The 14,330-nt window shown below is 38.5% G+C and overlaps 1 protein-coding gene across 5 annotated transcripts in view; it reads right to left on the minus strand.

Moving 5' to 3' along the window:
• Positions 1-306: 306 nt before the first annotated feature.
• Positions 307-14,330, minus strand: part of fig4a (FIG4 phosphoinositide 5-phosphatase a) — an 88,706-nt gene continuing 74,682 nt past the window's right edge. For all 5 annotated transcript variants that reach the window (XM_069178614.1, XM_015356300.2, XM_015356305.2 and 2 more), the window contains one exon: positions 307-1,383. In XM_069178614.1, the coding sequence (XP_069034715.1) occupies positions 1,206-1,383 (178 nt within the window). In that variant the 3' untranslated portion in view covers positions 307-1,205. The remainder of the gene's footprint in view (positions 1,384-14,330) is intronic.

Raw genomic sequence — 14,330 nt, forward strand, 5'->3', positions numbered from 1 at the left:
GACTCCTTTGGTGAGGACAACGCAGCGAATTACTGTTAGCAGCATGATTGTGGAAAGTCATCTCCTCACATTGGCTTACACCTGCTCTCCACAGCTTGCCAGCCAAGCATGAGTTTTGCAAGCCCTCTGAAAGAAGTTCAGAACAGAAACCTGGATGACCTTTCAAAAGTGTCTTTCTCAGCAGTGCTATGCTTGCAGAATAAGTCATTTCAGGGCTAGGAGCAAAGCCTTTTTTGTTTGTTTGTTTGCTAGCTCTATAAAACATACCAAGTACAAAACCTTAATTCAAAGACGCCTTCCTGTAAATCGGGTAAATACTTTCCCAACTGAAGTTTTATTTAATCTTCAATGCTAAATAGTCACACAGAGACACAAAATAGACACAAAAAAGCACAAATTAGTAGATTCATAGATGCCAAAATCAAATTAAAATAATGCAATGGAAGTCTGTTTGTGGAGAACATCCCCACATCTGATAACACTCAAAGAGAAGACGCTGAAAAAATCATCGGAAGCCAGAGGAGTTTGTGATATGGGTACATGCAAATAAATAGCTAAACAAACATGGTATATACAATACACACACTCTTACACTGCATAAGCACTTTTCAATTTTAGTCTTAAAGAATGAACTTTTATTGACATTCCAATTAACTTATAGATATACATACAGTTAAGTGAAATAAATCTTCTTTGGCAGTTTTTTGATACATTTACATTTGTGACCTGTAAAGAAATTATTTACTGCCATTCACAGTGTACATAAGCAATCATTCTTTACCCTGGCTCCAACACTCTACTGACTGCCGAGATTCAAATCACCACTTTCAAAAGGTCCCACCCCCCTGCTGTTTAAACAACATAAAAGCAGCCAAAATTATAGCAATTACATAATTAAAGTGCTACAACACAGATTAGCAGTTTCTCATCCAAAATGATTGCTGAATGAATACTGATCTGATGTGCTTGCACTGGGATGATTTACTGCCAGACTCTTCTGTACACACCCGTGTGTGGCTTATGATGACCTTCTGTCTAGAATCCAGACATGGGGCATATAAACACATCCATGGTGTTTAATGTCAAAATAGACGGCGTGCTGGGCTGAAGATTCTTAGCTGAGCGTGCACACACAAATCAGCAGCCTTATGCCAATAAGATGCGTATCGAATGAGCTCGATCTGTTTCTACTCATGGTCCTGTTGCTACATGTATCTGTTCTTGATATACTCCCTGTACATCAGAACATCTTCCCTGCACAGTGTCTGTATCAGGCCTCGACCCACCCGGATGTGGTTCTCAAAGATCTCTCGGGACTCTTTGTCCACTTTAGGGAGCTGAACTTCATATAAACTGTCCTGGGAGAAAAAAGAAACAGGGTGCCTGCAAAAAAAGAGAGTAAAAAAACATTTTCATTATAGAATGGAAAAATACATTGAAAAAAGCAGGATCTGTTCTCTTAAATATTGTGAGCACAACTTTTAGAATTTCATCAAAAGCACATATACTCCCATTAAAAGGAAAATCGTATACTGTACGTGGATAAACAAAAAAGTCAAACTATCATAGGATTCACTGTTCCTTTGTTGATGGTCTCTTATAAATCTGAAAATATCAAAAACACGCAAATAATGCTCTTTCCTAGGGATTTACTGCTTCTGCTTTATAATAAATTTGCACTGAAAGGCCAGGCTATGAAAAAAACTGACCATTACCTGTCTGTTGTGAAAGAAAGGTAGAAAAAGAGAACCAAAATTACACAGAATAAACAGAACAGAATAAGGCAAGGTCCCTCTGGATACATAGCTTCTGAGAGAATATTTAGGGACTGCAAAAGGCTTAAGCCATGAAACATAGAACTGAACTAACAGTTAAATGCTTCTCCATGTATTAACATATATAATAACAAATTAACTATCAGCAAACTACAGAATAAAAATAAAGTCATGAATGGAATTGGTGGCACAACAAAGATACACAATCTACTCTCAGGCTAAGCATGAAAAGTTTAAGTTTTATATAACACAATTACAGTCCAGTAGGGAAGTACAACAAAACACTGCTACAAGCTCATCTTTTTTCTACAAACTGTATCATATATTCTGTTTTATGCCATTCCTTCCAAAAATCCATATCTCAGTCAACTGCTCTGCTGGCCATAATGATGACAGTGCAGGCGTCAGCAGGTAGTGCACAACACCACTCACACCAGGTCTTCTCACAGTCTGCATCTCCTGACTCCCCAGATTCTTGTTATGGTGTATTAACAGAATAAGAGCCCTTGTATTCTGGGAGGATAACAGATCTCTTCCCTAGATCTCCTGTTTTGCAGGCATTGGGTCCTGTAGCTTCCTGAATTGGACATAAAACCTTCCGTAACATCCATTTCACTTTGCAGTGTTGTGTCTTTTTTCCTCCCCTGTAAGGTTGCGGTTCTCATTCTGTTCCTTCCTGGAGATCAGACTGGAGACTGGCGGGTATTCAATGGGCTTCCCTCATGATTTGTCTGCTTCCTACCTCCTGTTGTAAAGAGGGCACTCTTTCTACCTGCCTCTCTCTCACTCGGTGGCTGAGCTGGCATCTCCTTTTCTTCAACTGATGATCTATCAGAGACCCAAGAACTAGACTGGCCTCTTCCTTCATTCCCAAACTGCTTGTGAGTTTAGGGGAAGGAAAAAGAATCTACCTCTCTGTCCGCTCTTTAAACTTTACTGCAGATTTCCTCACATTGTCCCCTCTTCTGCCCCAGATATATCTGCCATCGGGAGGAAAGCAGTTCCGCTCCTTAACCAAGAGCGTCTCCGTCCACAGCTACTGTTTCCTGGCTCGCCTGATGTCATGGTCAGACCAGGCAAAGAACACTCCTTTTCCACACATCTGTCCAGTGCCAACCATGTGGTACTCTTGTGCAGAAATGCATCTTTGCACAAAACTGCCATCTCCTTTCAATGGTATGCTGGCTTGGATCAGGTGCCACTGCCCGAGGTTTGGCCGCTCTCTTTCCTGAATGGCATCTTTATGCACATCCTGCATGGTTGTGCAGCTGGGGCCAATTCCACTTCAGTATTCAATGAAGTGTATATTCTCAAATGACAAGCTACGGTGCAACGCGAGTGTCCTGCTCCTCAGGGAGGTACCGTTGGCCTTGAATGGCCCCTCCTGGGAACACTGCTCTGGCTGCAGGGCCATCCTGCCACAGCATGTTTAATCTCACTGCTAAAGGTTTGTGCCTGTCAATCAGATGTAAGAATGGATTCTCTACAGTCAGACAGAAGGTCTTGCATAGCTGCCACAGGGATTTAGCTCTCATTAGTAACATCAGTTTTCACTGTCACTACCTAATATAAGATCAACAAATAGATGGAAAACCAATTTATGAAACAAAAGTCAGTTTGGGAATATACCACACTTGCCCATCTGTATAAAAGGAATAACTAGCCTACTTACTGCCAACAGCAAGGCTATGCCAAGAGCAACTGGTTTCATAGCTAAATAGCTAGGTATCTTACACTTATTGTGATTGTAAAGAAGTTTATTTTTCACTTGCAAATTGTGTCTCAAAGACTTTTAGTGGAAGATAATCAATTTCATATATCCTGGGAACAGTTAGCCAAGAGAACAGATGCAGAAGCAAAATCCCACAGAATAAACGGGTTTTCTGTATGTGTTTTTTAAAGATAATTACATAAAAAGAGAAACCTCGAAAGGTGTTATTTAACAATGCTAAGAGAAAACCAATCATTTGGACATCATTGTGGTATAGACTTACATTTTTGTATCATTATATACATCTATTGCAAAATATTGTGTTTTTCAATGAAGTCAGGGGCTTGGTGTTCTATATCAGTTGTCCATATAACGCCTAATGCTATTTTTCACACTCTTCTTGTTTAACTTTAAAACATAATTTGACCATGTCACTTTGACTTTGTGAAAAGCACTTTAAAACAAGGTTTCGCAGGGTAAGGTTAATTGAGCTGAACGCACTCAGCCTTAAGAAGTATATTTGTTGAAGTAAAAATTATTTTATAATTTTCCTTCTATATGTAGTTGCCACTCTATCCTTCATTAATATGTAATGCAACTGATTTTGACAAATCAGGAAATGTGTACATCCTTAAGAAATGACACATAATATATAAAATCAAGCAGTTAAAATAAGACATTTGCAAAATTAGTTCAGTCTGCATTTTTTTTATTAATTTTCCCTTTACCTTTCATAGACAGTAATTTATTCATACTCTCAATACAGTGCAACTTAAAGTTGGTTGTAGCAAACAAAAATTAAAGTGTACATTAGAAATTAATATTATGAAAAAATACAGGCAACAGCATGTCAGTCGTCTTCTCTGATATTTCATTTGAACTGTTTGTAAATTATGGCACAACGAACAATGTCTTGTTCTCGGAGGTACTGTATTTATATAGTTTACTTATTGCACTAGTTTGTAAAATAGCCACTTATAAACGGAAGCTGCCATGCTACCCAAATTGTGTTGTTATTGGATTCAAGCACGACCAACTGCTTCCCTATTTTTAAAATGCCAATTTTTTAAAAAGAAAGTTCTTTCACATTTCAGTGATATTAGCAATAAATAAATCACCCGAAGAAGGCTCCAGAGCCAAAACGTTGTGTTTTCTTTCTTCTCTTTTCAGCATGGAATAAACCTATTATTTGTTCCTTTGCAGCTTACACGTGCTGACACAGATACCCACCTGAATAAATAAATCATACAGGCATGTGTATCTCTCTACACTGCAGATCAGGACAGGGTAACAAAGTCCCATTTCTTTCAAACAAACATACAAAATCAAAATGACTGAGACAACATTATCTTTTTCTCTATTAAAAGTAAATGCTTTGATACCCACTGATGCCCTAAGTTACACTGCAGCCAAGGCAACTGCTGAAGTAAGTTCCAGTATCTATCTCTATAAAGCAACTTTTTTTAGAAGGTCAAAACCAGTCTATGCATTTTTGGCACAAAACGTAATGAGCACAATCGATGTTTTATTACAAAGACAATTTATTGGGATGCACCTCACTGGCTCACGAGAAACACTCGATTGTAAAAACGCTTGCAGCTATTTACAGTTTGCAAGTATGCACAGATAGGCAAATAATCTGTCTCTATCACAATCTATGAAGCAATGTCATTCCTTCACAAAGATATATCAGAAATGTTCCTCGTGATCTGAAGAGCAACACTTCTTCACATGCAGCTCTTGGCACAGCCCCATCTGTTCACTGGACTCTGAGCCCAAGATAACACACAAGAACCCAAGCTCATTCTGCAAATGGTCAACAGATTTCAAGTCTCACCAGTAGGGCTTCCAAGGCATAAATGTCACATTTTCATCTCATGTGAAAGCTGTTGTTACACAAGTTTTATCAAGATGTGTGCTGCCCTGCTGGGATTCAGTCTGAGGTCAGTCTGTAGGATGGGCAGCAAATGAGGTGTCAAAGCTTGCACAGTGCCATCCATCATTACAAGTGGAGCTCTGCAGTTACACACCACTAGACACTCCTGACCACACTATCACACTAGGACCTCCCTATCAATGTGCTTAATAGTTGCACAACTGCAGGGCATCTCCCTTTTCACCCAAAACTTACAGTATAAAGTTTACTACTCTTCTTAAAGGTATTCAGTTTAATCACATTCAACCATTAAAATGGTAGTTTGTATTGTATTGTATTTGGATTTTTAAAAATACTCATTTTTAATACTCAATTCAACCAAAAGGTATCTAACAGTCAAGTCATAAAATGAGATCTAAAGAGTAGTCAGGTAGTACTATTCTTATGTGAAGCAAGCTTTCATAAAATATATTGTACAAAAAGGAAATCTGACAGGTAGTTGAACAAGGTAAATGGAACTAAAATGATGTTATTATTATTAAGTATCAGGCATGATGTCCTTGTACTATAACATACTGTAATGCTTGCAGTGTTGATGTATGAACTCAGACAGCCTCTGGCCAGATTGCTGTGGGATGCTCCTCCACTCTTCCTATACAGTTGTGGACACATGGTGAATTCTGGCCAGTGACAGTTATTGCCTGTTAAGGTCATTAGCTGGTACCATAGAGGACTTGTGAGGAGTTAAGTGAGAAGACTATTTTTTTGTCGTTGTGTCATTGCATTGTCTAGCTAGAAATTTGAAATGTCTGAGTTTGGATGGCTGAAACTGTAAAAGAAGTAAGACTGCCCATGATCCACACTAAAAGTGACCTTGTGTTAATGTAGACTCGTCCCAACATCATCACATTCCCAGTGCTTGATAAGCGGAACAACACAAAATGCAAATGTTAGCACAGAACTCATCATGATGTCTCCACAGGTTGTCATTCATTGGTGAAAAAAACATCTCATCAATCTCTTTCCAACTATTTCAGATGTTTTCTGGACCATAAAGGATTTAATCTCTCGGCTGACATGAGCTCTTAAACCACCTCTGAGCATTTTCACTGGAAAGTAGTCCCTGTGGAGTAGACATTGCAGCCTGAAAACAATTAATACGACAGATGTGAAGGTCTTGGGCCACAATGATGACCCTCTACCTTCCAGAACATGATAAAGAGGTGGGTTACTGGTTTCCCTAGACTGCTGACTGAAAATGGTACTTTTATTGCTGAAGCACAGCATCTCCTCCTAGCAAACTCTGACACAGACAAGGCCCCCTTCAGTCATGTTGAAAGCAATGCCTAAGGCAATATGTATTACATAAGTGGAGCATCTTCATCAAACATCTTTCACTGTTCTTGCATTAATTAAAATGGCATTTTTAAAATGGCATCTCTCATTGTGCATCAGTATATTACTGTTTGCAACAGAAGAAATCGCCTTCTGTTACAATCAAGGCTGCAAATCTAAGCTTTTATGTTTTCAGAATTACATATTTTTCTGCAGTGCAATGTTTAAAAACTAGAACAATATTGAAGGCAGATACCCATGCTACTCTAGCTGACACGTACAGCGCATCCAGTCATTATGGGTCAGAATTGAGCTAACATGTCCTATTTTCTTCAAATAGGAATGATGGTGTAAAATAAAAACCATTCTCAACAGGTTCATTATATGGTAACCTTGGAATGCAGCCAAAATTGCTCAGTAATACACATTAATTATGACTGTAAGCAGAGGCATTAGCAACAGTTATAAATGGAAACAGTAGTGCAATTTAATTAACCCTCTCCTTAACTGAGAAGCCTCAGGGAGAAAGAACAAAAATGCCTGAAGTAAAGGCTAAACTTGTTTTTACTGCAGGACATTACAGAACTGCACTAATAAATACTATATCACACAAAAAAATTAAAATGAATGCATGCGATTGATTAACGTGCAGCTTATTCATAGCTGGGTTTTGGTCTTCAGCGTCTTGAGCCCCTCCCAGTCTCACAGCCATTTGAAGCCATGCTGGAAAAACACATCTGCTGAGCTTAAGGTTCGTTTATCTGACCTAAGGAAGTTTGCAATGACTTTCAGGCTCCAGAGGGTGATGACACCACAGCAGGCTCCTACTGAACAAACCCTGTTACACAACCTACGTGACAGTGCAAATAAGGCCTACAGAGTATTTCTAGAAAAAAAATAAATAGTCCCACACTAAGTGTATTTATAAATGCCCTAATTAATCAGAGAAATCACTACATTTTAATTTTAATACTTATCATTGTTAGATACATGGAGACAGCAACTAGCTATATTGTGCAGGAAAATGTTATCCTTTTAGTTGAGTGAGAACAAAATTAACTTACCATTCTTGAATTACAGATGATAATATATCAAGGTCTTGTTTTACCTCATTTTGTTTACTGATTTACTGGGGCATGGGCATGTCTGCAGCAGTTACCCATCAAAACTCCCACTGGCATTCTGACTAGAGTTTTAGGACATTTCAGTGGCAGGTTAGGTTTTGACTTTAAAACTTTTGCTTGTGAGCTAAACAGTCACACGATGAAAATCAAGTCAGTTAAGCAGGTGCAGCAAAACAACAGCTACCTGAAAAATGTAATTATCATGGGCTTCAAATTCTCTCAACACAGTCTTTATACAAGGGAGGGCTTTTAGCAATTTCAGAAACATTAGCAGACACTAAACGTACTCTCTTTTGAAGCATGAGTTTTGTTTCCTCAGAGACAGCGCTTTACAGGTCCCAGTGGGGATGTGTCTAAGAAGAAATGTGTTTAATTAAGGAATAAATAAAATATTCATTAGAACTTTTTAAATTTTAATTAAGAACTTAGCTTGGAGGCCAAAGGCTTCAAATAAATTAACAAGTATTTGTTTCAAACTCATACAGAAGTCTCCAAAATGTAGAGTCCCAAGTTTAATTTCAACTCTATTTGTCTGCAACCCTTGCAGATCATAAACCTTTGATTTCCGTTAAAGCATGCATTTTACAGACGATTAAACAAGACCTCACACCCGACAATACCTAACCTTGGTGTCATTGTCAAATTTCCCCCTTGCCACTAATCCCGTTATGAATTGGCTCTCTGCTCTGCTCCCCACTGATAGCTGCTGTGTGGTGAGCGTACTGGTGTACTATGGCTGCCGTCACATCATCCAGGTGGGGCTGCACATTGGTGAAGCAGGAGGGGAATTCCTGTTACCTGTAAAGCGCTTTGAGTGGTGCGTCAAGAAAATTGCTATAATAATAATAATAATAATAATAATAATAATAATAATAATAATAATAATAATAATAGCTGATAAGGATTATTGTAATAATAATATTAAAATAATTATAAATTAGTAGTAGTATTTACTATTTTTTAAGAGTTTGCCTTTTGCCATCAATAAGACAAGGTGACTTTGTAGTTCTTTCTGAAGATCCTTCCTCTTCTGAATTTCTTTTCAGGAGCATGCCCCTGAATTCTAGTGCTTTCTGTCTGAGTGACCATGCACTCATCTGAACTTGTAATCTGAGTCACAGCTGGTTCTAGTCACAGACATGTTGCAAGGTAATGTGCTTATCAACACCACCAGACATTCCCAGTATGCTCTTGTCACTTTGTCAGCTGCGTGAAGAATTAACTGAAATGCTTTCGTTTCAGTCTTAAAGGAAAATAAGGGCAGAGTGGAACAGATTCGATTCTCGAAAGGTACAAGTTCCTTCTGAGTTTTTCAGAACTAGGGTTTGAAGAGTAAATGGTGTATTTCTCAAGGTGTTTCCATCTTTCTCTTTTATTATGGAATAATATGGAAAGTATACAATGGAAATTCAAAAAAGCATAAAGCCTCATTACTGTTTCAGACTGTAACAAGTACTGTATTTCATGGTTTCCGTTCCCTGTTTGATCTCATTTTAAATCCATAAAATGGAATCAAAACACTGAATGTCCCTATACTGAAAATAAGACTTCAAATCAAGTTAAAGGGGGCATCAATGTGATCTTCTCTTGATAAATTGATTGAATACATTATAAACAAATAACAGTACCAAAAGAAACAAAGCTGTATGGAATCACTTTAACTGGACTAGGAGATGATAAGGATTGAGTTATGAAGACCTTTCTTGAAAAATAGTGCTCACATTGAAACATGGAAACCTAACTTTGACTTCTTAGAATTTTAAACCAAATGTATTTTAAGAACTATTCACTTCTTTTATTTTGCACTTGATTCACATCATATTTTTGCGATTGCCTCTATATTTCAGAACTGTGGTTTATTTCCTGGCTGAAATCAAAAAGAGGGATAATCAAGCAGATAAAAGAACAAGTGGGTGCATCTAATCCCTGTCTACTCCTATGAAATCAGTCTGGATTTAGAAGTGCAATTCCAACCTTTAGTTTGGAGGACACAAAGAATGAGAGAACAAGTTTTAACAAGCTTCAACATTGCCATTTCCTCATGGGTTTCCTGTTCAGGTTTGTATACATTTGCAACTTTTCTCACATTAACAGCAAACTTCTGATTTCACAAGACACGGTGTGAATTGCATGTTGGCACACAGGCTGTGGAGCTTGAAGCTTGGAGTTTTTTAGCATCAGCTGGGAAACAGAGTGGTGCGACAAGTGCACCCACACAGAGCCAACACCTCTTGTTACCTAACTTTCCCTGGAGCTCCTCCTACTGAGTCCAGAGAGATTCAAACAACACTGGCTTTCCAAAGACTGACCAAGATCTTATTGCTGCAAGATAAAACCAGCAGCAGCCATATCACTCTGCAACTCACAACTAGCAACCCTACTGAAGCTAAGCAGGTGTGAGCTTGGTCAGTACCTGGATGGGAGACCTCCTGGGAAAAACTAAGGTTGCTGTTGGAAGAGGTGTTAGTGGGGCCAGCAGGGGGCACTCACCCTGTGGTCCATGTGGGTCCTAATGCCCCAGTATAGTGAGGGGGACATGATACTGTAAACAAATGCCGTCCTTCGGATGAGACGTAAAACTGAGGTCCTGACTTAAAAAAGAGTAGAGGTGTAATCCCGGCGTCCTGGCCAAATTTCCCATTGGTCTTTACCAATCATGGCCTCCCAATAATCCCCATATATGAATTGGCTTCATTACTCTGCTCTCCTCCCCACTGAGAGCCGTTGGTGGGTGAGCATTCTGGCTGCCGTCGCATCATCCAGGTGGGGCTGCACATTGGTGGTAGTGGTGGAGGGGAGTCCCCATTACTTGTAAAGCGCTTTGAGTGGAGTGTCCAGAAAAGCGCTATATAAGTGTTAGCAATTATTATTATTATTTTATTATTATAAAATAGGTAAGGCCAGAGCATACTTTCTAAAATCAGGGTCACAGACAGGCTTTGACTAGACATTTAGTGTAAGCCTTTTTATTTTAAAAGGGCTATTTTGTGTGCTATGGATGCTATACATTTCCCTGTTGTAATGCTTACATCCCATAAATATGAGGCACAACAGCAAATATGAACCATTTCCTTGAAGCAACTTGTAAACAAAAAACGTTCTTGTCTTTTTACCTACGTCTTAGTATAACATATTGTACAAAAGCCAATATACAAGCGCAGAGATTTTCTCTCCATCAAAACAGTACCAATTCAATTGTTAATAATTGTCCCAAATGATGCTTATAATTAATCGCAGACAAGTTCAACACTGCCTTAATTTTTTGGACTGACAGCTATTTGCCCTTGCTGTTCATTTTCCATTCCCAACTAGTCACTCAACACATGCACTGCCTGAACCCTGGAACCTGGTGTTACCTTAATCAGAAACCAGCTGAGACAATCAAAGGCAAAAGTCACAGCTTAACACCCTGGAATCACGAGCCATGTGTCCTGTGGTAAGAGATTCACTGTTAGTAACTGGAGTACTGGAAAGCAGTTTTCAGTGACTGCTGTAAGCATGAACCTGGCTCTCATTCACCTATAATCAATGTCATTTTCTCAAAGACTAACCAAATGTGTTGTGCTAGATTTTTTTCTGCCAATCTGCTGTTAGTATTAAAAGGAAGCACAACAAACTGAGAGCCATACAGTATAACCCTTTGTAAATCTGCTATATCCCATCCAGAATCTTACTACGACACAAAAGGTGAAACATGAAACCATCTTAATTATTTCACATTACCCTGTTAGAGAGCCATTACTTTCTCCATCTGCTTTAATATCTGGGCCATAAAAACGACACATTGTTCACTTCACACTGCAAAAATCTGCTTGACAAGAAAAAAAGGATGCCTTTTATCAGTGCATGTTATCATCTGGCCAATCATACTATTATGTAATCATTGTCAATAACTCACACCAATGCTAGTTGATGCAACTCCCCCGATGAAAGAGGATTTTAGTTGTGTATGAAACAGTACGATTGACAACAATGAAGACAACGGCAACAATAATATCTAGACACTACCACTGAGAAAACCACTATATTAACATTTCAGAAAGATGGCCTTACAAACATCGGACCTCAGTCTAAGGGCTATCCCCATTCAAACAGTTTGAGCTGCTGAAGTGTTGGGATATAAATGCCCCTCTGCCTTCCAAGGAGGCAACAAGATATCAGGCCTGAACTGTTTGCTCGGGTAGGATTATCATGGAGCAATGTGGATACATACCTTTGACAGAATTTGATGTAACATCAAATCCATCCATAAATTAATTTTAACCGCTTCATCCTATCCATCCAGAGTCAAGGGGGAGCAGGAGCCTATCCTGCCAGCAAGGGGCAGGGGCAAGTCAGGATGCACCTTGGATGGGATGCCTGTCCCCTTTAAGGCTTATACAGACAGATGCATACACAGATGCACCCATAAGAAACCAATGCAAACACAGGAAGACCATACAAACTCCATGCATATAACACCCCAGGAATTGAACCCAAGGCCCATGTGCTGTGAAGCTGCAATGCTACCCACTGTGCCACTCGTATTCATAGTACACTTTAAATTATAGTGTAATTTCAATTGCCACCTTCTCATATTTCCAGTTACACGTTAAATGAGAATTAAAACCTCTCCAGATACAAACTATACTGTACATAATCCTTCCAAATACAAAAGAATATGCCTGTCCATTTTAAAATCAACAGCAAAAACAGTATTAGCACACATATGCTAGTTTTCAGAAATACATATCAGTTGAAGAATTTTATATGCATGAAAAATCATCTGTGCAACTACAAAATGTATTGTCATTCCTTCTGTTATTAGGCATATTTTACAGTTTGGTTCTAAATTATAAAGCTAACCTAACCCCACAAGAAAAATAAAATCAAGAATGTATGAGCGGAGCAGATTTGATTATTCCTGTGAAACATATTTCTGGGCAACGCAAGAGATTGCTTTGATAACACTTATACTGTAGCATGATGAAATGTAATGAAAAACACAGATTTGTTAACCAGAATGACTATTTTAAACTTTATTAAACAGAATTTAATGGAATTGTATGGCATTGAATCCATTACCATAGCACCATCACTAAACACAGATGTTACCATAGAAACTTGGTGCTCCATCCAGGGTTGTGAGATAAATGTAAGAGGTGTGTTTTAGTAGGAATACAGCATATGCCAACAACACTAAAATATCAGAGTAAACGTGAAAGTTTTATTTGCTTCACTAGATAAAAATCTTAAAATGCTTTCAAGTGCATTTGTATTACAAATGCATTACATTTACAATAAAATCATCGCAGTACTGTACAAATAGATTTCCTTGACAAAAATGGCAAACGTTTTCTGGCAAAAACAAAATATTTTTTGTTGTTTCATAACAAAACAATTTCTAGCTTACTGTAACACTGCAGAAGTTACTATTTCTGATTTATCTATGTGATTTAAAGGAATAATAAATAAGAATTTGGATGATCATGAACAGTCATTGTTTAATTGATAGCTCATTGTCAAGCCGAGGCCCCATTGACCTTTCCCCAAGGGTTTAAAATGCGAAGCCCCCAGGATCACTGATATTCTCTGGAGTAAGGACATCTTAAAACACCCCAGGGTGCCCATAAAAACAAGGGATCCAGCCATCCAGTGGTCAATCCTATTCACGCGTTGTGAGTTCCTGCACATTTTTCCATGGTTGATTGCAATGAATATTAAATTTTAGCACTTTTTCTTTATAAAGGCAGAAGAGCAGGCAAGGCGAGGTTTCAAGGTACATTACTGACCAAATGAAAAGCAGCATTTTTTATATTTGCCTCAGCTTTGAACAGAAGCAATAACTGAATAAGAAATAAGAGCATCTCATTTATTTCCAAGGACCTCTGTGACTATTAGTGGCATACATATACTGAGCAGGAGTTGTCCTTGCCAGGTGCTGTGAAAGGCAGCAACTCAACACGAAATGCTGCACTTGAGCAAAAGAGTGTTGCGGAAAAACTATTTTATCCATCCTGCTGTGGAAGACAATCTAAACTTTTTGAAGCACCTGAGGATAACAAGAAAGTAACTTTCATAATCCAATGCCAATAGGAAAACTGCAGCCCCAAATACAAACACATCATTAAATAGATTTAGAGAAACAGTTATAAATTAAGCCGAGAGGGCCAGGTAAGCTCTAATTTAGTCCTGTGGGACATATCTAACACAGATACCCAATTGCTCTTTGGGGAGCACAGGTCATTCCCAAAGGTATCCAGAGGGTTTGATGAGGTGCTGTTCTCTCCATCACCTTTCAAGATGTTCGTTTTTTTTTTCAGTTCAGTCTCTACTGTTCTTCTCCATCTGTTTCTTGGTCTTCATGTTTCCTTTTCCCCTGTGGGTTCCAAGTGAGGGCTTGCCTGGTGGTGTTAGTTACTGTTTTTTTGATTGTGTGCCTGATCCAGCCCCATTTTCAACATTTAATTTGCGTTTCAGTTTTTTCTTGGTTTGTGACCTTCCATATGTAAGCATTACTTATTATGTTT

The sequence above is a fragment of the Lepisosteus oculatus genome, chromosome 2 (genome assembly GCF_040954835.1).
Source record: "Lepisosteus oculatus isolate fLepOcu1 chromosome 2, fLepOcu1.hap2, whole genome shotgun sequence".
NCBI lineage: Eukaryota > Metazoa > Chordata > Actinopteri > Semionotiformes > Lepisosteidae > Lepisosteus > Lepisosteus oculatus.